Source organism: Falco peregrinus, chromosome 3, assembly GCF_023634155.1.
Source record: "Falco peregrinus isolate bFalPer1 chromosome 3, bFalPer1.pri, whole genome shotgun sequence".
In the NCBI taxonomy this organism is placed as follows: Eukaryota; Metazoa; Chordata; class Aves; order Falconiformes; family Falconidae; genus Falco; species Falco peregrinus.
Window position 1 is genome coordinate 68,324,774 of NC_073723.1, and position 25,553 is coordinate 68,350,326.

At 40.9% G+C, this 25,553-nt stretch overlaps 1 protein-coding gene across 3 annotated transcripts in view; it reads right to left on the minus strand.

Annotated features, from left to right (window-relative positions):
* NETO1 (neuropilin and tolloid like 1) overlaps positions 1-12,764 on the minus strand; it is a 74,831-nt gene extending 62,067 nt beyond the window's left edge. For all 3 annotated transcript variants that reach the window (XM_027781753.2, XM_027781749.2, XM_005233865.3), the window contains exons 1-3: positions 11,605-12,764; positions 7,944-7,997; positions 5,261-5,398 (exon numbers count right to left, since the gene is read on the minus strand). In XM_027781753.2, the coding sequence (XP_027637554.1) occupies positions 5,261-5,398; positions 7,944-7,997; positions 11,605-11,632 (220 nt within the window). In that variant the 5' untranslated portion in view covers positions 11,633-12,764. The remainder of the gene's footprint in view (positions 1-5,260; positions 5,399-7,943; positions 7,998-11,604) is intronic.
* Between the last annotated feature and the right edge of the window lie 12,789 nt (positions 12,765-25,553).

The window sequence follows — 25,553 nt, forward strand, 5'->3', positions numbered from 1 at the left end:
TTGGGGGCTGGACCACTAACCGTTCATACTCCTTAAATGTTAAAATCACCTTCTGGCATCATTTTGGCCTGCCAAACCCCATTCTTAGGCATGATGCGCTGCCTCACACCAGTCAAGGACCATTCACATAAGTAATTTGTTTCTGTACTCTTGTCTGGGAAGGTGAAAAAAGTTATCTGTACATGTGTGATGGTACCTATCAGCCTTAAGGCAAGTGAACATTTCCTGACCTGTTCTGGGTATTAGTATAGGTATTGCCTGTGTCCCAGCATGCTTTGCAAGCTAGTCCAAACAGGATGAGGTCCTTTCTCCTAACTCTCCTGAGAAAAGCTTTGTGTTTGTGTAACTGATCACAAAAGATTGGGCAAAGGGAAGAAGGGGTGCTATACGTGTATCCATGCACCTTGTCATCACATGCTTTGAAATGCACTTCTGTGCTTCATCTTGTATGATATTTTAAGGTTAAATGTTTTATTTGCAATAAACTACTAAGAAGCAAAATTACTCAAATCTTCCTAGAAATAACCATAAAGGATGAAAACATACAATTCAAACTCCCAACTTTAACTTCCCTTTAGTGAAAAAGGTATTGTTGCAAGTTTATACTCTGGCTTTAGAAAAGGGTTTCTTTGCCAACCACAAGCTAAAAGAAGCAGATATTGCATAAATGCACATCTTGTGCCACAGCTTTTGCAGCAAAGTCTGCGTAAGTGTGGTCACAGTAAAACTTACAGAAATACAGTGAGAATAAATCCAGAGTAATGACTAATAATAGTGTATGTGTAGGTACAAAAAACCAAACCAAACTAAAAAGCCCTGAATATTCAACTAGTCCAGACTGGATTGGAATCTGGCCATCTAATCAGAAATGAGGGATGGAGTGGTCATCACTGGTATCCTTATTCACAGGTAAAGCCTATTCACATTTTCAGATCTTTTTCTGTGCCTACAGTGTCAGGAAAAGTTGTTGTCAAGTCCGAATGAAATATATTGAAGCTGAAGCTGTCTCATAAAATTATTTTACTTCAAGTCTTAAAAATCTGCCATATTTAGCTTCCAATTATCTTTCTTCAAAAATGTTTAATACCACTGAAAGACTACTTAATGCTTGCATGTCTTGTCATATTTTTCTTCTAATTATCTTGAACAAGTACTGTCTTGAGATTTTACGTTCAATAAAAAAAGGGCATTGGGTTCCAACTTGCAGTGGAACAGTAGCAGCAAAAACACACAGTAAGGGTTTTAATTCTTATCAGCCTCTAAGTCCGCATAACTGACAGCTGAAGTTAAGTAAAAAATCTGTTTCAATTTACCAGACTGCATGGAAATGAGAAATTGAACTCAACACCTACCCCCATCTATCAGAGCTGCTACATTACTAATAGTTTTCAATAATCCTTGGTCTTTCTAGTTGTCCAGCTATTATTGATAAGAAAGACACTTATATCCTCCTTTTAAAAGATTTTTTTCTTGTTTTGATGAAAACTTTTTGAACAGAAAAATCACTGTGAAATACAGAAGGACTTTGAGTAGAGATTTTTCGTACAGTGATACGTGACCATTTTCTAACACTCGTGAAATATCTCGGATTAAAGAGTTTAATGGTCTTTGGTGAAAACATGGAAAACCCTCAAAACGGCTAACTCTAAATGTCCACAAACACATAAAGTGGAAGATTTATCTCAGATCTCCGTAAAGCAATTCTAGTCCATACCAGTATTTAAAAATAAGCATTTAGTTATTAAAAAACTGAAGAATGGATAAATTCTTAAAAGTATTTCACTTACAGGATTTCCAAACCAATTCTTAAGACATATTGTGTAAAGTGGCACTATCCCACTCCCCAAATATTTTCAAGGCAAACAAATCCTTTGCTCCTACAAAATCTCCTGTGCAAATTTCCCTTTGGAGCACACATGCCAAATTATCTGCAGTCTGGCAAAAGCTAACACTGCTACTGCTGTGGTTGTTCTGGGCAGCTGTGAATTTTGCCAGGTCAGAGTCATGAATATGCAAAATAAGGGTGAAATTGAGTCCAACAGGGAACATAATGTGTACGCTCAGATATTTCCTGTTTTCTAGATGCCAAATAAGACTGAAAGAAAAAAAAAAACCAAACAAAAAAAGAACACATTCTCAATGCATTTTGAAAGGCAGATGGGATTCACCAGAAGCTCCTCTACAGCATAATATTTTTTGTACTGAGTCCATGACTTTGGATGACCTAAAGGATTTCTTTTAGAAAGGCATCCAATATGGACTTTAAAATTCCCAGTTGTTCCAATAGTTAATTATCATTACTACTAAAATAGAAGGAAAGGAAAAAAAAAAAGAAAAAAGAAACTTCTAGCTGTTTGATCTGCTTATGGCTTTGACTGCTAGGATAGAAGCCTCTGCAGTCAGAAATCCTCTTCTCTCTTAGAAACGCACAGTCTATGATCATGGCAATTTTTGCCAGCTCCTTTACTTTACTTACCAAAGTAATTTTGAAATGATAAAAAGCTTGCATATATTCAAGATGAGCTACAATGTGGGGTAAATATTGTATTGTAAGACGAAATGCAATTTTATTACAACACACTACATGCTGGAGTCCTCACTCAAGTCTGCTAAAGTCAGTAGGAATTGTGCTTGGGCAAAGCCATCAGAATTTGCCCTAGATTGTGTGTGATAGCAAAAAATAAAATAAAAAAAGCGAGTAGGCAAGAAGGAATCTGGTGATTCATATAGGTATTTAACCTACATCATACAGTTGTCAGTATGGTATAAACAATCCTGGTATGCTGAACTCTCTCAGACATATAAAGGGGAGATAGCAATGTGGGAATGCTATTACAGATCGTATCGAGTCCCCCTAGTACTTGGTATTCAACAACAGCCAGAAGCATATCGGAATCTCAGTAATAAATACAGGAATAAGATGCATATGGAGATGTTTCTTTCTTCCTCTAAACTTGAATGGATATTTATGTCCTGGGTTAGCAAGGATTATCCACTCCATAGATTATCTTTCCTCAAAGATATTGCTATTAAAACAATCCTTTTCTTTTATTTTCTTTTTTTTTTTTTCAGTCGTTTACTTCAGTACCTTATGCCAATGAGTTCCACAGGATATAACAGATATGGGGAAAAGTTTTTATGTTCTAGCCTTCTTTATCATTTCCTGCCATTTTATATGTTGTAAAAAGTATAAATATGGAAAAATAATTGACCGTAATTACAAAATTTTTGTTGTGCTTCAGTGTTTCTCCTTTGCCTTGCTTGAAAACAGCCACTTCCAAAAATATAATTTCTCAGACTTTTTACTACATCTCTGTTTATTTTTGTGACAGTTTTCACACATGACTATACCTGATCTTTTCAGAAGATAGAAATAGACATGGGGAGATCAGGATGGAAGGTGTGCAATATGCACAGTTCTCATCAAATTATATACTGATAGAGCTGCTATTATCATGGGTTTTAAAATACCCAGTTGTAATCCAAACTGTTGATTATGGCTGGGCAGGAAGCATAAAATATCAGTGCCATAAGAAATTATGTGCAAGTGTTTTTTGCCAGATTGATTTTTCCCTTAAAATATAACAAGATGTCTACTGATTTAGGATTACTTTTTTAACTATAAATTGCTCCAGACTTCTCAACGTGGAATTTCATCTTTATCATAGAAGTTGATTGATTAAATCTTTCATGCCTAAATCATTCTTAGAATTTCCAGTTTGACCTCTTCTAAATAGGGTTATTTCAACCATGTATTTTGTCACTTTTAAGTACTTAATTACTATAAAAAAGACAAAAATCTTTCCAATAAAGGGCTTTCAGGCACCTTCTTAGTAAGAAGAACACCTTACGGCCCAAGATACTGGACTAGGGTTTACAAAAATGTTGGGGATTTTTTTTTCCCCCACACTCTTTCTCTTTAATGATAAAACACATATCTGTGTTTCAGATCCTTGAAGATAAAATAGGCTTACTTCCTGGCTTCACAGGCGTGTTAGAAAGATAATTTGATCAATAGATGTAAAAGACCTGGATCTAGCAACCTAAGTGTAACAAAAAATACAAAACTAAGTAGTACATATTGAACCTATTCTTATTTTTAATTTTGCTTTATTTAAAACCAGTTACTAAACTATGAAAGAACTTAGATGTTTACCGTACATCTGCTTAAATTTTGCAATCAAGTGGGAACACTGGACAAGCATAAATTTTCTTTAAAGGGCTTGTTTATTATTATATTATATGATTTATAAACACCTCTTCTGACTTCAGTGAGGTTACCTAGCACTAAAGTCAAATTCAGAGATTTCAGTCATTTTGCTGTGGGGTTTTTTTTCCTAAACAGTACATACCACATTTACTATCCATCATTTCCCTGGAAGGTTTTTATGATATATATTTCTTGTAGTAACTCAACACCAGACTGGGAAAGACAGATTAGTTTCTAATAGAGCCTGGTAGGTGGTTCTAAAGCAGCTAACTTAATTTGAATCAGCTATACAGCTTTGGAAATCTCTATTGGTACTACCTGCATCTTTAATATAATAAATATTTCTATAACTCCTGGCTCCATCATTTGTAGTTATTAATTCTTTCCAACCAAGAATGGACGGAAGCAGCATCATTGCTGTATTCTGCATGTGTTCACAACTCATGAATGAATATTCTTGGTTCCAGTGACTTACCATTTTGTACTTGATTAATCTTTTCTACTACTCAGCTCTGACAATATCTGATCTCTATTACTTTCCACAGATTCATTTTTACAACAATCTCTTCAGCATCCATTGTGCTAAGACTGATGAAAAGAAACTGCGTAACCTGCTAGTAATACACCTCTAGCCCTTCTTACATCACCTCCAAGCCTGAAACTGTCTACTCATTAAAAACTGTGTCTTTCACTCATTTTAAAATATTCTTTCTTCTGTCATGTTACAGTATTTTAGGTTATGTTCATTCTCTGAATATCCAGAAATAAATTATACCGTGTTTATTATTAAGTGACTCATGCATACTTACCACCTGAACTAATTTATGAGTCATGTCAGGAAATAAATCAAGTATTTTCTAGTATTACTTGGTTTGCTCCACAAAGTTTTTACATTAAAAAAAAAAAAGTGCAAGTATAAAGCTTCTCTAAATCTTATATCTTGAAAAGATTTATCATGATCATATAGGCTTTAACTACTCTTCACAGATAATAATTTATTTATTTTTTTTACAGTTCATGATAGAATATAAAGATTCTTCAGCTGGTCACCTTCTATAATGTAGACGCACTCTCTGTCAGGAGGATACTTGTTGGGGTAATTGGGAGAAGTGAATATGCCTCCTTCTGCATATTTTGTCCAAGTTCCACACTGCACTGGTTTCTGTCCTTCGGAAGTAGTTTGCTTTTCTGTGAAATGATTACATCAAGCATTATATAATTAGCTTACAAATTGTTATGTCACTATGACACATAGAACTCTCTTACAGAATAAAACAGTCCTTTCTATAAGTGACCTCAGCTTTTTTCTGTTGAGACTAAGAGTGTGATCACTGACCTGGGGGAAAATGAGGCTGTTCTTTAGGGGTACAAACATATAATTCTTACTGAAAACCTTTTTTCAAAGCAGAGAAGAGGCTTGGATATATAGGAGAAGACATAATTATATTGTTCTTTAAATAATAACCTTGTAGGGAAAGCACATGCTTAAGAAATGGGAGACATGAGTTTCCCCATCGTACATGTCAAAAAGGCTCAAGCATGTGCTGTATCAGCAACCTACATGCCATAATACAGTAATCTATCAGAGTGGAAAAATCAGGAAAAAAACTGCAGAATTATGTTAGAATACAGAAACTGTTTAAAATTTGCAACAACTTGACCCTGTATTCACCAGAAAGAGATAGATGGGGGAATTCTTTGATTCTGGTTCATAGGTCAGTTCTATTTAAGATCTTTATTGATGGTCTAGATGAAGGGATCAAGTGCACCGTCAGTAAGTTTGCAGATGACACCAAGCTGGGCAGAAGTGTTGATCTGCTGGAGGGCAGGAAGGCTCTGCAGAGGGATCTGGAAGACTGGACCGATGGGCTGGGGCCAATTGTATGAGGTTCAACAAGAAGTATCGAGTCCTGCACTTGAGTCACAACAACCCCACACAGTGCTACAGGCCTGGTGAAGAGTGCCTGGAAAGCTGCCTGGGCGGAAAGGGCCTGGGGGTGGGGGTGGACAGCTGGCTGAACATGAGCCAGCAGTGTGCCCAGGTGGCCAAGAAGGCCAATATCCTGGCTTGTATCTGAAAGTGTGGCCAGCAAGGCAAGGGAAGTGCTTGTCCCCCTGTACTTGGCACTGGTGAGGCTGCACCTTGAATGTTGTGTTAAGTTTTGGGCCCTTCGCTTCAAGAGAGAAATTGAGGTGCTGGAGCGTGTCCAGAGAAGGGCAGTGAAGCTGGTGAAGGATCTGGAGCACAATTCTTATGAGCAGCGGCTGAGGCAACTGGAGTTGTTTAGTCTGGAGAGGAGGAGACTAAGGGGGGACCTTTTTGCTCTCTACAGCCTGAAAGGAGGCTGTAGGCAGGTGGAGGTAGGTCCTTCTCCTAGATAACAAGCAACAGGACAAGAAGAGATGGCCTCAGGTTATTCCAGGGGAGGTTTAGACTGGATATTAGGAAAAAATTATTCATTGAAAGGGTGATGAAACATTGAAACAGGCTGCCCAGGGAAGTGGTGGATTCACCATCCCTGGAGGTATTTAAAAAACCTGTAGATGTGGTGCTTAATGACTTGGTTTATTGGTGGACTTGGGAGTCCTGGGTTAACAGTTGGACTTGGTGATCTCAAAGGTCTTTTCCAACCTACATGATTTTATGATGCTATGATTATTTTTATCTTGCTGTTTGCTGTAAAATTAATAAATCACTCTGAGGCCAGGAGTCACAGCCCAGAACTTTCCTCCTTCTAGGTTAATCATCATAAAGCAGAGTCAGGCCTTCTTATTTGCTTTCTTCCCAGCCCTGAAACTCTTGCACTCCTTTCTGCACAGTGGCAGAGCCTGGAGGCAAAGGTGTGACTATTCAGGCTGAAGAACAGGAAAGATCACTTCCTGGGCATCAGGCTTTAACAAGTAAGCTAAAATAAGATGGATTCTTCCGAGGGAAAAAAACTTAGGCTGGTATTAAAAGGAAGGCTAGTAGATTCTAGATGTCACACAGATGTCTGTGTGAATGCTGCTCTGAATGATGTATCTATATCCAAGGAGTGTTCCATCTAACTTAAGCCTCTGATGTGTAGGGCCAAGTTGTCCGAGACTCCCTTTTATGATCAGTGGAGGGAGATAGGCATCTCCCAAGGATGATTTTAACTACCTGAGGCCTGCCTTATGCTCTGCAAGCATTTATTTTTCTTTCTGGTCTTTATCCAAGCTAAGTATGACACAGATCCTAATTTCCTGAAATGAATTCCATCCTGCAGGGACTGAGCTTTCAGTCACAAGATCTGACACCCACTGTGCTTAGCAACTCTCTCTACTTGGCTCTCATCACACTTCGCATCCAGGGCATTTAAGAACCTCTTTCTATCCCCACCCTGCACAAATGCACCCATGATATGCAATTTCAGATTTGGAATTCTACTTCAACAAGCAAAAAGATCTTACGTGTAGATAGTTCTTTTCCCAAACTGGACTTCCCAATTTTAAAGCGGGGGTGTTTTACAGTCTTTAGTTAGAGTCAGGCTGTCTTTTAGATCTAGCTGTGGATCAGGTCGCTAACTTGTTAAAAAAAAGCACCACTGGATTTTTGTGTGTGTACAGGCACACTAATACTCAAAACAAATGAACAAAGGACAGACACTGGAAGTAGGTGAACTACTAAAAATTTCAAGAACTAAATTAATAACTAAAATTCATACTTCGGATTCTAATATCATGTCTGAAAAAAAATCTGAAGTTTACATACCTGCTCCTTTTTTGGTTGCCCCAGACAAATGTAGGATGATTAGACTTGCTACAACTGAAAGAGAAATATGCATTAGATATCACAGTGCCTGTAATCAAATCAACTGTAAACAACTATCTTAGAAGAATACAAATTAAATAGAATTACTGTAAAAACAAAAGTTTAACATTTATTTGCATCTTTCAATTGCACATTTTGTATAAACAAGTTTCTTTGTCATTTGTCCTTATAAGTATTTATCTTTGTAAATGTATCCAAACAAAGAGGAGATCTTTGGGGTTTAAAACAAAATCTCCAGGCACTGATGTTTCTCTCCCATTCTTTTCTTTTTTTTTAATGTTAGAGGAAAAAAAATTAGCAATATTTATTTATATATTCATAGCTTGGGCTAGTAATAGAAAAATGGCTGATTTTAACAAAGGGAGACAAAGGCCTGCTAAGTTTCAGTGCAACTGGACTCACTAATGTCTCTTGCTATGGCATAATAAAATTTGAAAATGAGTACTGGGAGTATGAAAGAAATGAGGGGTTGGGTTCTTCACATCCATCAAAGCATTTGAAAATCCCCAGTGGAGTAAATTATTGTGTGTACTTAACAGTCTCATTAATCTAGTTTGTTTGACTTGTCAAGAGGATGTTGCTTTGTGCTGCAGTGAATCTGCAGCGCAGTTTACAAATAGAAATCTCCTATCTCCAACCTCAACAGGATAGCTATGCCTCTTGAGAATGAATGTGATGTTTCTGAGGTGAACTTCAACCTGGTGATAGCTCCTATGTTTCTGGGAGTTTCCAAATATAACATTTTAACTAATAAAGGCTAAGAGGCAAACACACCAGTCATAATGAGACTGATTTGGAAGATCAAAGTGACTAGCTAGGTACCTGATGAAGAAGTCATGCACTGATCAGTGCCTTTTCTTGTCATCGCCCCTATCTTCTTTGGGTATTGGAGAAGGTGGGATAGCAAGAGCATAACAGAACATATCGACCATTTTCTTGGACTGCTCAGGGGTTTGACCCCAGCTAGTTTGGCATTAAGCCTGGACATAGTGCCAGTTAAAGCGCTGAAGTTAAAGTGGAGATGAAGTTGCATGTTTATTCTGAGTATTTTGGATTGATCAGCTGTGATTTGTATTGTTGACTACGATAAGGGACTGATGGACTTGCAATCTTTAACAAATGTAATCGAATGGCACACTTTCCTTTTCTTATGCCCAAGAGACATCAAAAGTCACCACAGGCCAGTAACTAGCTACCTAAATGGTCTTTTCAAAGATGGTGCTTTCATCATTTTTGGTTTCTGTACTGCAAACTGTGTGCAATATTTATCCCAAAGGAAGCCAGTCTCCATATATCCATATTTCCATTCTGGTGGCATTGACATCTCTATGTGTCATGTCATATATGTGATGGAGGGTTTGAGTCGTGGATGATGGCTACATTATTAAGCAGGGAAAGGCTGAAGTTCTGGGAAAATGAAGGCTTGGCAGCATATTCACTATCTCTTGGTCAGGCTCACAGCCCCTGTGTCTTTTTGAATCCCACAGCTAACAGAGACGGATGTTGGCAGAGCTGGTAGTTGAAACTCTTCTGTGTCATGGGCATTCAGCGAGAACACTACATCTTCTACTTGGATCTGAATGCTACCCAACCATTCATTCCCTTACCCTTGCTAGGGATGGATTCTGGAAAGACATGGTAGCTGGGACTGCCTGCCAGCTGTGTCAGAATCTGAAGGCAACACAGGATTTGCCCATTTGCTAAGTTACTTGTTTACTTTAGCTGTGTTTCGTGCAGTGAACATACTGCATCTATGCTTGTAATCCTCACCAGTCAAAACCTAATTTTGCAACAGTGTAAAGTGGATCGCTGTTAGAATATTGAGCCAGCTGCTGGCATTCTTTCTGCCCACATATTTATGGAAGCTAGAACAGGATGCACAACAGCCAAACAAACCCCATGTCAGAAATGTTTCTCCTTAGGCAATTAACAACATTTCATATCTGATTCTTACAGGTTCCTTTCAAGTACCTTTATCTATTGGCTCTCCCCTCTTTTCCTATATGGTAAAAATTGAAGTTCAGAGAAGCAAAAAGAGTTGGTCCAAGTGGCAGAGATACTATTACCAAGATGACAGAAAAAACACAGGTCTTTTTGATTCCAGCTGTAACTGGTAGAAAGGATGCTTCCAAGTCACAGAGCTATGTTATTCCAAAGCAGGGAGCTGTACTTACATATCATCATGCCAGTATCAATTATTAATGAGTAAAAATAGTGTTGAAAATAAAATGTAATAGACAAGAAGAGACTAAAAGACTAAGTCTTTCTGGACATACCATACCTAACATTCGGATAGATTAAGGATAGCTTAAGTGCTCTCCCGTATTTTAAAAAAAAAAAAAAAAAAAAAAAAAAAAGAGAGAGAAAGCCTCTTGATTTAGTGGCATTAACACCAGCATCACCAAAACCTGTATAATGCCAGAAAATACTTAAAATTATGGACTTTATGGGAAAAGAGAACACAACAATTTCTATTTAAGCAGCCAGGACAGACCAATTTATTCTCTGACCCCTTGCCTTTTTGCTTTCTCAAGCTACAGGAAAAGAACAGTGCTTCTCACAGAGAAGAAGAAACAAAAAAAGACCCCAAAGAGACCAATCTTCACTCGCTGAAAACTGTCACTTGGGAAGGTTTAACAGTACAGCAACAATATTGTGATTATCTGGGTTTGGGAATTATTTTAAAGAAGTTTCCACCAAATTTCTTGTTGCATTCTGCTTTCCTCCTCCCCCTTTCCCACCTAATCATGGGTATAATTATAATCGTGCTTTCTAGTGCCACTCTGATTACGCGTCTGCATCTTTTTGGATCTGTGCAGTTTCCGTTACAAGCTGTACATTAAGAGATTTATCTCTTGGCCAGACAGCTTTTTGGAGGCTGTGATTTGGCATAGACATGGCTTAGCCTAGCAAAAGAGTTGTTGGACCAGCAATGCCTGGCCATAGCGCTGCTGCTTTACAGGTGTGGGCACAGAGAGGTGCTGGAGGAACTGTGGCCAGTCAAGCCCTTCAGCAGAGCGGACCCTCAGCAAAACTGAGGCGGGAGAGGCGGTCTCATCCACGCAGCCTGAAGCCCCTGTGGGTCTTCGACGAGTAATTGTTACATTTCAGTTCCTCCCTGCTGCTCCTCGAGGATTTCGCCCGAGGGAGCCGCCCCCGCCCCGCAGCCCTCCGGAGTCCGCGCCCATGGTGCCTCCCCGCCGCCGCGGCGCTCGGCACTGCCCCGCGCCCCCTCGCCCGTCTGCCGCCGGTTCGAGCCCCGTCTGGGGGCTGCACCGCACCGCCGCGGGCGGTGGGAGCCGTCTCCCCTCTCTCCCCCGGCACGCCGAAAGCAATCAGATGCGTCGCGCCCAGGTGAAAACCTCCAGTCCGCAGGAGCGTACCCCCCCCGCCCCGCAGCGCCGAACAGACAGCGGCTCCCCTCCGCTGCACCGCAGAGTGGTGGGGAAGGGGGTGTTGTGTGTGCTGGGGGGCAGCTCGCCCCCGCCCCGCGGAGGTCTGGGCGTCCCGTTGCGCTAGTTGTGGAGGCAGCGGAGGGCAGGAGCCCGTGCGCGGCGGCGGAGCTCGGCCGGGGGGGCGGCGGGAAGGAGGAGATACTCACTGTGAAAGAAGCTGCGCCCATGGGTCATGTCTGTTCCTTACACAAGGGGCTTCGGTCTCCACTAATTCCATTTAGATACGGGAGGACTTCCAGTGGCGGGGAGAGGATGGAAGTAGGAAAAGAAGAAGAAGAAAAAAAAAATATCCTGAAGCCCACACACAGCAGAGCGGAGCAGCCCTTCCTCTCACTCGCTCTCCCTCACCGCCTTCAAATAATCACCGCCGGCTCAATCCCATCACACCCGAGCTATCACCAGCACCACCATGAGCGTTGCATCGCGGCGGCGGGCAAGGCGGCGGCGGCCCGCGCATCCAGGTGCCGGCGGGAGGCGGCGGCGGGGCGAGCCGAGCCGAGCCCCTAGTCACCAGTTTCATACAAAACCAAAAGCAGATCGAAGCATTTCCTGCAGGACTCCGAGCCCAGCGACTTCCAGCCCTTCGGCTTCTTTTGATGCATTGAAGAAGGGATTAATGGGTCCGTCATCAGCTCCCTGTGCTTGCTCCTCTGAAGGAGTGGGGGCGGGCGGGAGGGAACCCAAAGAGGAGGGGTGGGGAAAGAAAGATTTACCAAATAGGGGATTTAGTCATATTTGTGTGCAATGCGATCCTTATTAGAGAAGAAATCCTTTAAAATCGAACAAATCCATTTTTGCAAAACCGTCTCTCTGCGCGTAAGCATGATATCAAGTGGTAGCAGCGGCAAGAGGCTGAAAACACATTGCACCGTCTGAAATCCTCTCGGTAATGGACGGAGCGAGACAGAGGTGGATTAGGATAGAGAGATGTCCCCTCACTTCTCCAGTCCGGGGCGAGAAGCAGAAGAAAACCCTGGAGACTCTTCCATTCATTCAGTGCAGGGGAAGGGGAGGGGAAGGGCGGGAGGGTGGCGGTGCGGGGGAAAGAAGGATTTCAAAACTGGGAAAGGAAGAGTAAGGGGAGAGGGATCTTTTTCCCCTCCCCTAATCAGTTCATGGATCAGACAAAATGCTCACGAGTTCTTCCTTGAACTGCACCTGCCAAAGGGAAATTTAAAAGATTTCCCCCTTTGAGAGGTGACTTTTCCATTTACACATCCACACACAGACACACACGCACAAAAGGGAGCAATAAAAGTTTAGCTGCTAATCCTCCGGCCGCAGATGCAATGATTGCCTCTTTCAATCAGCCCACAGACGACAGCAAAATCTCTCCCTTTCGCTCCCCCAGGCTTATCTCCCTCAACAGCTACATGCCACCCCAAACGCCCATCCCTTTGACGAGGTTGCAGAGGGCTAGTGGCCAGGGCGGGAAGGGAGGGGGGAGCGCAGAGCAGGGAAAACATATTAATAATAAGAGTACTGAGAGAAGCTAAAACTATCTCAGAGAAAAACAAGAGAGAAGGAGGCGTGGGTGACCAGAACGCAGAACGGGCAGTGTCCCCCACTGGCCCCGGGAGCTGGCTCTGCAGGGCCGCGGCAGCCGGCAGCTGCCTCCCGCAGCGCCGCGCCCCGGCCCCCCCGGCCCGGGCGAGGGGAGGGCGGCGGGGGGGATGGGGGGAGCGCACCGCTGGGGCCGCGGGGGGTGAGGAGAAGGGAAGGTCTGTGCCACAGGAGTGCGAGGGGAGCAGGATGGGATCCCCCGCCCCCTCTGCACCGCTGCTGCGGCGGCGAGGCTGGGGAAGAGCCGGCGCGGGAGAGCCGCCGCCGTCCCCTGCGGGGGTTGGGGACAGAGCCTGGGGACCCGGGGCACACCCAGCCCCTTCCCTGCCCCATCTCCCCACGCCGCAGCCCGCACCTCGGAGGCAGGAGTGGCCCCGCTCCTCCTTGCCCGCACCTGATGCTCTCGCCGTTTGCAAACAGAAAAGTGTATCTGGACGCGCGCAGCTGGGGCGGGGTGGGGGTGTGTGTCTGAAGGGTGTTGGGGAGGAGGCTGTAAATCAATTAAAAATAAAATGCGGTCCAGGATCCACCTTTGCGCGGATGAGGAAAGGCGAGCGGGGGGTGAGCGCGGTTCAGACGGCAGCGATCGCCGTTTGCAGGCGGCCCCCGTGGCCGGGCGCGGGGAGGTCCCCCAGCTCGGGGCCTTTCCCCCCCCGGCCCGGGGTCTGCCGGCTGCCTGGTGGGCAACAATAAGGTAGTCGGGTGACCTGTTGGTTTTAGGGCAGCTTTTTAATGAGGCGGGTACCTTTATTCCCTTTGGGATGCACTGAACGGCACAGCTGCTGTTCCAGGTGACTGACGAGGGAGACTCTTCTGTTTTTTTCGGTAAATCGCTGTGTTCTAAAAAAGAATCTCAGGACTTTTTTTAGCCTGTGAATTGTCCAGTCTGTACTCTGAAAGCAGTAATGCATCTGCCATCGATGCTTGTGAATGCAGTCAGCAATAGCGGCATGCCCATTAGGGTAAACCCGAGGTGATCTGGGCTAGCAGAATTCAACAAGTCGGCCAGCCATCACCCCAGCCAGCCTGACTTTAAGCATTTAAAAATCCTGCTGGGTCAGAAGGGAATGGGATTCAGCTACAGGGTTCTGCAGTAAGCTCCTTGTAATAAGGAATATAGAAAAACTTCATGAAAGTATTCACCTATATTTTGTGTAATCTGTCTTGCCATTAGCAACATCAAGCAAGCAGCTGTTAATCTAATAAACTGTCCTACTGTGCTTTCTAACCCTCTCAGCACTTTCTGTGACCTTCCCTATTCTCTCCCGCTTCAAGTTAAAGAATTTTATTTCTGCAGTAATAGAAAGTCACCTGATTTATCCACAGGATAAACTTCTGTAATACAGATGTGCATTCTGCCTTAGTCAAGCAACAGTATAGTAACCAAAAAAGACTAGTGTTGAAAACAGTCACAGGAGTGTTTGTAGACAGTCAGACTTTTCTCCTGCAGGATGATGCAGACATCCATATGGCTAAGTTTCAATCTATAGTTACTTAAAAAAAAAAAAAAAGGTTATAGAACAAGTAGGCACAAAACAGCTGATTTTGCTGTTCTGGGAAAATGTGCTGTGTCACATCATGTAACAGTGATGTTCAACATTTTCCCTTTTCTGAAATAGGCTGTTTTCATTGTTAAAGATCTTTGATCTCTTTTGATTGGCACTCTTAATTTTAAGGACACCATTGCAATAATATTGACAAATAGCATTTGGTACAATGTAAACAAACCAGATTTGTTTAAGATATGTTAAAATGTAATCAGTCACCATCATTGTGGAGTGAGACATCCACAAAATAACTCAGAAATGGCCACAGTGTCCCTTGCATGTCCTGCTACTGAGACCTTAAGAGGATATCTCAGGATCTACATAGCTGGATGCTAAAAATTGCTTCAAATAGGTTTATAAGCAATCACACAGGGTTCTAAGTTAGAGACTGGCCAAAATCACTTTCTACCTCATTAGATCTCCCTCCCGTAGAAGGCCTGAAATTTTGAACTTCATACAACTACTGAAGTCTTCATCACTGTCTTTTTTTCGCTCATGTCTCATTGTGTTCCAAAATCTCTTTATATGAGTTTTGGTAAGTACTCTTTCTACAAAGCCAGTAGATCACCAGCCAGCACGCACCTTTCACTACCCTGGTTTTGTATGGGTAAATATTTATACACTTAACATGTATCTTTTACATCCTTTATTAGCCAATAACTATACCCTTATACTTCTACTAGGCTGTAAACCAAAAAAGGGAGAAAGAGATTCATATTTAATAAAACATGAAATGTTAAAAAAAAAACAACCCAAAAACCAACAATGGAAAAAACCAATGACTTTAAGTGATTGTCTCAGATGACATCTTAGTATTGTTTGGAATCCTTAGAATTTTACTTAGTAAGGATCCTATCGATTTTTAAATGGGTTTAAGTTTTTTGGAAGTTTTAAGTTTTGCATTCTCCTTAGAGTAAGAACATTGCCTTATTTTATTACATGGAATGACAGCTACACTTTTAGATTATAAAAGTAATTTTATTAGTTCTTTATTGGATGTCAGCTGAAATCTTATTTTTAAAAATAAGCAAGAACAACGAAACACAATCATGTTCTTTGATTCAGTACACACAACGTTATGTTTTGTTGTTTTAAACCACCCATTACATCGTAATCTCTTCATATAGCACATTCTGTCAGATTCTTTCTTTCACTTTCACAGCAGAGTTTTTCTATTGATTTTTATGGGAGTCTGTTTGAACCCAGAATATTTTATTTAGCAAGATATGAGACGCTCCCTTCCTGTGGTCTAATGTCTTTAGGCTAACCTAAGACATTGATCAGCCTGAGGATGGTTAGCATGGCAGAAAGGAGATCAGCCATTTGGAGACTGATTTAAACACTATGGAACACTGTCAAATGGAGACTAAAAAATGAAAAAAGGCAAATAAGTACAAAACTATTCCTAACAGTTTTGTCAGAAACAGTAGTGTACAGTCTCCTATTGAGACCTAAGTGAAGGAGCGGACACTTTAACAGACAGAAGAAAGGCTTTTGCCTCTGAACTGTGCTATACTGGTGTTTCAAACACAAGAAAAGGAAAAAAAAAAAAGTCTGCCTTGTTTTTCCCCTTCTGTGGTTAGTCTGTGTGTCTATATGACAAATAGCAGAAGGTAAGTCCTGGGCAACTTGCCTGTAAGGTGGCCCTGCCTGAACTGGGGTGTTGGATCGGATGACATCCAGAGGACCCTTCCCACCTCAGCCATTCCATGATTCTGTGATTTGGTAAGCAATGGGGGACAATGGAGCATCAAAGAGGGGAACAGTTTTCTTTTGATGGTTAGTGAGAGAAAGAAACTCTTTCATATTCAGGTCTGAATTAGTTTGCTTTCTTTTGTAACATAGAATAGAATTAAGCAATATATCTGCATTATTTTCTCCTTGAAGCAGAGGAGATTATTCAGCCTTAGTTAAAAATTCCCCAACATGGAGGCATCCTAGGTAAATTGTCCCTGTACCTTTCTCAATTTAAATCTTTCTTGTAAAAACAAAATCTGTCCAGCATTTATACCTTTTCTTGGCCATTTTGGATAGTCTTGTCCTATCCCTGCTCTGCCCCTTAATAACTAAGTGAATTAATTCCTCTTTGTATGGATAAAAGACTCAAAGGATTCAAAGTAGCCATGAGTTACTCCAACATCCCTACCAAAAGACTCCTTGAACTGAAAGAAGCAGTGAAGTTATGAAATGGAGGAGACATTGGCTTCCTGATACATGTAGCACAGTCTACCCATCTGAGGGTGGGAAAAAAGAAATAACAGAGTGATATTTCACTTCTCTACACTGTCTTTAAAAACAGTGTGAAGTCTGTGCTGACGTATATTATCGTAGATGTACTTTCTCTCACAATCTCTTTGTGAATGGTTTTTCTTGCTTGGATGTAGCGAATCCAAACCAGAAGCTCGGAATAATATAGCTATACACAGCGTGACATTTGGAATCACTGAAATGAATCACCAAGCCTATCAGCACATCTACGTTTGTGTTTTAGTTCAGATTAGGAATGCGGTTTTGAAGTGAAGCTGCCAATTGCCCGCACTTCACACATTTTTGGTTGCAAATTGGAGCAGTCTTTGAGTGTGTGAGCTGTTTTACTTATGGATGAAACTAAGCTGAGAGATGTGTTCCAGAAGCAGAGCCTGTTTTCCAACTTCTAAAGGCCATGCAGACCACAGGAACAGAGTAAAACTAATGCTGAATAAATACCCCATAAAACAGATACAGAGTATCTTCAAACATATCTTAAATCAGATACAGAGAAGACATGGAGATCTCAGTACCAACCATTTCACCTTTCAGATAAGCTCCTTTTGCACTGAGTTACTTATTAATGTGGACTTACCCAATATTTCTTTCAACTGAGATAGAGGCTGAAATAAGAGAAACTGAAATATACTCCATTCTTTTTGTGATGAAACACCTACTGAGAGCCATAATATATATATCCCTACTTGATATCAGGATAATGGCACCTTTTGGTTGCTAAAAATAAAATCTGTTCTCTCATTATCCATTTTCTGGTCAGTTGCAGACTTCTGTCCTCTAAGTGCAGGAGGACTCTGGGTCTGCACTCTTCCAGCAAAGGCTTTCCTGAGCACAGCAGGGTTAGAACACCTCTTCTCACAAACTTTACTTGGAAACTGAAGTTTGTTTCCCTTCTACAAGCCAGTCAGGGTGGCGATACCTAAATATGAGAAAGAAGAAGATTAAACAAGAAGGAAAATCTGATCTGCAGAGTTACTTATAACTAGCCTAAAATTTACTAAGTGCAGTTTTGATTTACATGATATCTGACAATGTCAATAAGATAACAGACTACTCTACAGGATGCTTACCTTTTTTTTTTTTTTTTTTCTCCCCCTCTTCCTGTTTGATTAGTCTTACTCTGAAATGGAATGAATTAAAAAAATATTTGTTGCACAGTACAGGAATTGGCAAGGTTGCCTGCTGTACTCACTTTTCTTTGCTTTATCTAGAACAGTGGACTCCAAAATGGGGGGAGACTGTGCACTCATAGGTAGCACAACACAACCCATTGGCATGTTAGGAAGACAATATTTTTTGTACCATTAATAAACAAAATATAAATGTAGAAGAATGAAGCTAGGTTAATTATCATTGATAATATGCAGCTGTGGGTTGGCTTCAGGGGTGGTGGGTTGGCCGATGTAGGTAAGGTGCAGCTGTGGCTGGTTCTGTTAAGGGGTTGGGCAGCCAATGAAGAGGGAGCAGCTGGGGAAGAGAGAGGAGGAAGAAGCAGAGATAATGAGTGCCCTAGGTGAGGAGAGATTAGGAGAAAGCAGCAGAGGGACTGGTATGAAGAGTGTAATGGTATGAGATTGTAAAAGACCTTGTTGCAGCCAGCTAATTTGGAGAGTGCTGCAACGTACAAATATTTTTAAAATAGTGTTTATTTCACCTTTATCTCATTCTTTTTAGTTTTGAGTTTTTGTATAGGTTTTATAATGTACAAAATAAACTAATTCAATAGTACATGTGTATAATTTATAAATAAATACATATACATATATTTGGGAGTGCATGCTTAAAAATCTTTTACTGAAATGGGCTCACAATCCAAAAAGTTTGGAGACCACTGACCAAGAAAACCACTGCCAACTGTCCTCTCTGGAGCAAATGATTCTTGCAAAGTGCTAGCCAGTATTCCAATTTTTAGTCTTAGATATATTTGGCATTTAAATTAAGGGTTTCAAGAACCTTTGATTTTACCACCTCAAGAATAAGGGTAATTCCAAATGGAATTTCTTAGTACCAGCTATGGGATTTTTTTTTTTTTTTTTTTTTTTTTTGTAATTCACATGTTGGTGAGTTGGTTTATGAATTAAACATAGACGTTGCTATCTGAAAGAGGTGAAGAAATTCCATGCTTATTATTGGCATATTCTGGAAGGAAGATGTTAAGCAGAAATAATTGAAAATATTTTCTTCTTTCCAAATCATCCAGTAGGAATTTTGTGATTACTACTCTCTGGTCAAAATCACTAATGCTATTTAAACAAACAAAAAACCCCAAACAAAAACAAAAACCCCCAAAACAAACAAAAAAGAATGAACACGAAAAAATGAGAAATAATCAGTTTTCAAAGAAACAACTGCAAGAGTACAGGAATCTCATGGTAAACCCTTCCCAATGTTATATTCTGAATCATCCATCACAAACTAAGAATTTCTAGAGAACCGTGGAAGATAAACCATTGGAATATCCTCAATGGAAAATTGAAAACCAAACTGGCAGAAGCTAAAATTAATTTTAAAATAGGTAATTTCTCTAAGTTACCACACAATGAAAACTTATTTAGAACTTGTTACTTGCATTTTTTTCTAAAGGATAACTTCCAGCTAGTTTCCACACAATGGGCATGTTGCATGAAAGACAAAATCTGTTTTACTTAGATCAGTGTAAATCAAATCATTAATATTATAGGAAGAAAATGCTACTAGATTTGGGTACCACATAATATTGACTGGTCCATGTTTGAGATAGAAGACTCAGATCTTGATATTACAGTTAGGGGTGACCCTTCAAACTTGATAACCACCATACAATCATTAATCAGTATAATAAATTAAGATCTATTGCAAAATCAAACACAACACTGTTTTCATCAGAACGTTACATTGGGCAAATGCATTAAAGAATTAAAACTATCTGAAATCTATTATGAAGTAATAAATTACAAATACAGCATTATGTATTTATGGTAAATATTTTAACCGTTCTTCTGTAATTACTTTATTATTAAATCAGCAATGTAATACTAAGAAAGACTGTTACATTCAAGAACAATATAATATTAAAGGATTTAAAGAATTATTGAGAACAGTTCAAAATGCTCATATACCTGTCTTTAAATCCTGAAAGTAATCCCTTGGATGGGAAAATATACTGTCCTATGATTCATACTTACACAAACAAAAGTTTGTGAATCTCTCAAATGTAAAATATCTATGCTTTCACTTTTATATCCTAAACTGTATTTTCACTTTCAAAGCTTTCTAAAATCAAATGTTACATATATGCATAAACATGCATGTGCAGAATTTCAGAACTTGGTATTCATAACAGCACTGCTTTATCTTGTGTAATGAAGGTTAGAAATAAGTCAACTTTGAGGTTTCTAACTTCATCTTTTTTGAACTATGCCACTGCAAGTATGAATACTTACACAAGTCAGAGCATTAATTTCCATATTTACTGGAATTAAAAGGAGTTACATGCAGAAATTTTGCTTAATCCTAAAAAGGAGGGAAAAAATCTTCCCTACATGATGTTATCTGAAGAAAATGTAAATCCAAAATGAAAGCATCTGATAAACTGCAAGGCTCCAAAGTGGAGGAGTGAATTGTGAGTTGTAGGATGGTTTTCTCAATAAAATCAAGTGACTGCATACTCCATAGGAGGAGTCCAGTGCCCGTAGACAGCCAACAGAAGTTGCTGATGAACTGCAGGAAGTTTCTGCTCACACAAGTGAGACAGTTCTGGGCCTTGCTTCTGTTGCTTTTCTGAAGAACTTTCCCTTTTGAGTCACAGGAGAATAGAAAATTCCTCTTGTATCATCTTTAGTCATATGCAGATACAATAACAGACCATTCATTTGCCTGTTAGTCTGCCATGCATGAATAGAAAATGTCTGGAAATAAGGTAGACAAGTATTGTGGTAATAAATTATAGCCTAATGATCGATGCCATTGGGACCTTAGCACAATATGCAGATGAAGTAGACTGTATAGCCTTGTTCTGGCGACATCAGCTATTAGCTAATTCACCTGCACTTATGCTGAGCAACCCCATTGCAGCTTTCCCTGTGCTCCTTTTCCTATAGCTGTATTTAGGGTAAATGTATCCAAATACTAAATGGAGGTCCCACCTGAAAACTGTATTTAAAAATAATGTGACATATGTAGGGACTGTATGTACTTGTTCTTCATGGCACCTTAAAGAAAAATTTAATTTAGTTATAAAGATACTTGCATGTTTTCCTGAAGCTCATTAAATATTCTCTTTGGCACTGACAAAAGAAATTACCTCCTTATTAAGACAAAACAGCACTGTTTCTCCTACCTAATAGTATGGAATCTTAAAAGGATTAGTTAGGAAGTTCAACTGATTTTTATTTCATTAGTGTTCCAGTGGAACACTGATTAAATGCATTTTTCCAGGGGATTGTTAATAAGACTCAATTTACATTTTAAGACAAATACTCTTTTTTACACTAGGGAGGCAGGGTAGGTCATCTTTATTTTTTAAGTGGCATTTTTGTAAGATCGTGCCATGGAAAGAAGAGCATGAATTGTGCCATCTTACCAAACTTTTCATCCTTGTCAGATTGTGAGAGAGGCAGTGGCATGTCACACATTTTTGGATTCAAATTAGTTATTGTTAGATAAGATGAAAATATTCATTACTGTAGACCTAGTTCAAAAAGGGCACTTATTTATAATCTTTTAGAGAAAAGGAATTTGAAAGCTGCATGCAATTTGCTAACTGTCAAGTCAGCATCTTTTCTATATCTAGTATGAGTTATATATGTAGCATACAGCAAAATTACAAGTAAATAAATGATGTACTGAAAACTAGATTGAGATGACAGTAAAAAAGGAAGAGTTATACAGGTACACTGAATTAGAAACAGAAGCCTAGCTTGGTCAACAGGTGTAAATCAACAGAATTTCACTGAAGATGTATATACATTTATCAGTCCAAATGAAGTCCTATTTTAATTACTTCTAGATTAACACATATATTAACTTTCATTGTATTGTTCTATTTTTCATCTTCAGGTGGGGAGAAAAGGTAAGGTTGGCAGGGGATGGGAAGAGTACATATATAAAGGTAAGTGTGACATACTCCTAATGGAGATACTTGAATATTAATGGATAACATTATAGGTAAAACTTACGTAAACCTGCTTAATTAAAAATACTTAAAAATCTAGGAATCTTCACTATTAAATATCAGATCAACATCTGTCAGTAGAAACCTAAATATTTCTGAGGACCTGAGTTCATGTGACAGAAGTACTCAGAGGCAACCTCCACCAGGGTAGGATTCATTCAGGATCATACATACCACCCAGCTTACACCCTCCAGGAGGTGTTTGGGTTTAAACACAGTGACCGTGAGTGGAAAAAGAATCACACTGAGGTCCTCAGCCATACAAGCAAATTCAAGTGGTAACATCCCGCAAACAGGGACAGTTGACCTGGGGAGAACATAAAAAACACTCCAAAGAGTCACGTTACCAGCAACACCTACACAAGTGGAGCTGGCAACTGCTGATGCAGGGAGTGTTCATTAGCACTCTGAATGTCTGGAGGAGACTGTTGCCTGTGTATCTGTACTAGTTTTGGGTGGGATAGAGTTATTTTCTTCATAATAGCTTGTATGGTACTATGTTTTGGATTTGTGACTAAAACAGTGTTGATAACACACATATATTTTTGTTATCGCTGAGCAGCACTTACACAGAGTCAAGGCATTTCTGTGTCACACCCCACTCCACCAACAAGCAGGCTGGGGGGGCACAAGAAACTGAGAGGGGACACAACTGGGATAGATGACCCCAGCTGACCAAAAGGACATCCCCTACCATATGGCATTGTGCTGAGCAATAAATACTGTGGGGAAGAAGAAAGAGGAAGGGAGGGATGTTCAGAGTTACAGCATTTGTCTTCCCACATAACCACAACACTCACGTGCTGGAGCTCTGTTTTCCTGGGGATGGCTGAACACCCGCCTGCCAATGGGAAGTGGTGAATGAATCCCTTGTTTTGTTTTCCTTGTATAAGCAGCTTTTGATTTACCTGTTAGACTGTCTATCTCAACCCACAAGTTTTCTCACTTTGACTCTTCCAGTTGTGTCTCCCATCCCACTATGGGGAGAGTGAGTGAGTGGCTTTCAGTGGGGCTGAGCTGCGGGCTGGGGTTACAACACCACAGTATTGCATGTGGTTCAGACCAGTCCCTGTCTATGATGGCACAGGGCACACTGATGCCACATCTGTCCTCTACTTAGGTCTTTTTACTGCTTCCAGAAGTCAGTTGCCTTATAGTCTACTTTATTAATGCCTGAAGTTATCTGGGGTATTTTTCTTGTTCTGCATAAAAGGAGGTTTTAGTTTCAGGTGACTGGCATCAAAATATTCTAAATGAGGCAAAATGATTGTATTACTCTTTGGGTTAAAGTGTTAATAGGTGTTAAGGTTGTAATTTCTCCAAGAAGATAATTATAAATACAGAGTCCTTCCTTGACTATTATTGTCATCAGTAAGTTGTTACCAGGTGAAAAATTTTCTTTATTTCTAGTATAAAATGCAAGTCCTGTCATTTAAGTCCTATAACATTTTTTCACAGTTAAGAAAAATATGTTAAACCCCAAGATTTTCAGTACATATATTCTGTAAAATGCAAACTATTTCTTTCCAAAGGTTGGGCTCATGGAAAAATAATCAGCTGTCTTTAAAGTCATAGCTAGGACAAAATCTAGTATCATTAGGTCAATAATGTTAAAATTAGCTTTGATGTACATCCTTTGAATTCCCTTTCATTCACAGTGCGCATATGCAAATTTTCACAGAGGTCTTCATGGTTAAATAAATAGTATGCACTGGGACACGACAGGATTTTAGATTACAGTTCAGCTTACTCAGTGTAGTCTGCATCAGCTTTCTACAATGAACAATATCCTTATCAAAGGATGAGGAAAAGGCTGAGGTACTTAATACTTTCTTTGCCTCAGTCTTTAATAGCAAGACCAGCTCCCCTCTGGGTACTCAGCCCCCTGAGCTGGAAAACAGGGATAAGGAGGAGCAGAATGAAGTCCCAGCAGTCCAGGAGGAAAGAGTTAGTGACCTGTTGCTCCACTTAGGCACACACAGTCTATGGGGCTGGATAAGATCTGGATAATATCCCCCGAGGGTACTGATGGAGCTGGTAGAGGAGCTTGCCAAGCCACTCTCTATCATTTATCAACAGTCCTGGCAAACTGGAGGGATCCCAGAAGACTGGAGGTTAGCCAACGTGACACCCATCTACAAGAAGGGCAGGAAAGAAGATATGGGGAACTATGGGCCTGTCACCCTGACCTCAGTGCTGGGGAAGGTTGTGGAGCAGATCACCCTGAGTGCCATCACACAGCATGTGCAGGACACCCAGAGAATCAGGCCTAGCCAGCATGGGGTTAGGAAAGGCAGGTCCTGCTTGATGAATCTGATCGCCTTCTATGACAAGATGACCCACCTAGTGGATGAGGGAAAGGCTGTACATGTTGTCTACCTGGACCTTAGTAAAGCCTTTGACACCATCTCCCACAGCATTCTCCTGGAGAAACTGGCTGCTGATGGCTTGGATGGGTGTACTCCACACTGGGTTAAAAGCTGGCTGGGTTGTCAAGCCCAAACAGTGATAATAAATGGAGTTATACCCAGCTGGCAAACGTTCACAAGTGGTGTTCCCCAGGGCTCAGTACTGGGGCTCATTCTGTTTAAGATCTTTATCAATGATCTGGATGAGGGGATCAAGTGCACCCTCAGTAAGTTTGCAGACAACACCAAGGTGGATGGGAGTGTTGATCTGCTGGAGGGCAGGAAGGTTTTTTACAGAAGGATCTGGACAGGTTGGACCGATGGGCTGGGGCCAATTGTATGAGGTTCAACAAGAAGTATCGAGTCCTGCACTTGAGTCAAAACAACTCCACACAGTGCTACAGGCCTGGTGAAGAGTGCCTGGAAAGCTGCCTGGGGGGAAAGGGCCTGGGGGTGGGGGTTGACAGCTGGCTGAACATGAGCCAGCAGTGTGCCCAGGTGGCCAAGAAGGCCAATAGCATCCTGGCTTGTATCTGAAAGAGTGTGGCCAACAGGACAAGGGAACGGATCATCCCCCTGTACTTGGCCACTAGTGAGGCTGCACCTTGAATGTTGTGTTCAGTTCTGGGCCCCTCACTGCAAGAGGGACATTGAGGTGCTGGAGCGTGTTCAGAGAAGGGCAGTGAAGCTGGTGAAGGGTCTGGAGCACAAGTCTTGTGAGGAGTGGCTGAGGGAACTGGGGTTGTTTAGTCTGGAGAGGAGGAGGCTCATGGGGACCTTATTGCTCTCTGCAGCTGCCTGAAAGGAGGCTCTAGCCAGGTGGGGATTGGTCTCTTCTCCCAGATAACAAGTGATAGCACAAGAGGAAAGAGCCTCAGGTTGCACCAGGGGAGGTTTAGACTGGATATTAGGAAAGATTTCTTCACTGAAATGGTGGTGAAGCATTGGAACAGGCTGCCCAGGGAGGTGGTGGATTCACCATCCCTGGAGATATTTAAAATACACATAGATGCGGTGCTCAGGGAGGTGGTCTATTGGTGGACTTGGGAGTCCTGGGTTAGCAGTTGGACTTGGTGATCTCAAAGGACTTCTCCAACATAAACGATTATATGATTCTGTGATTCTATGATAAGTTTAGGTATTCTGTTTTAAAACTATCA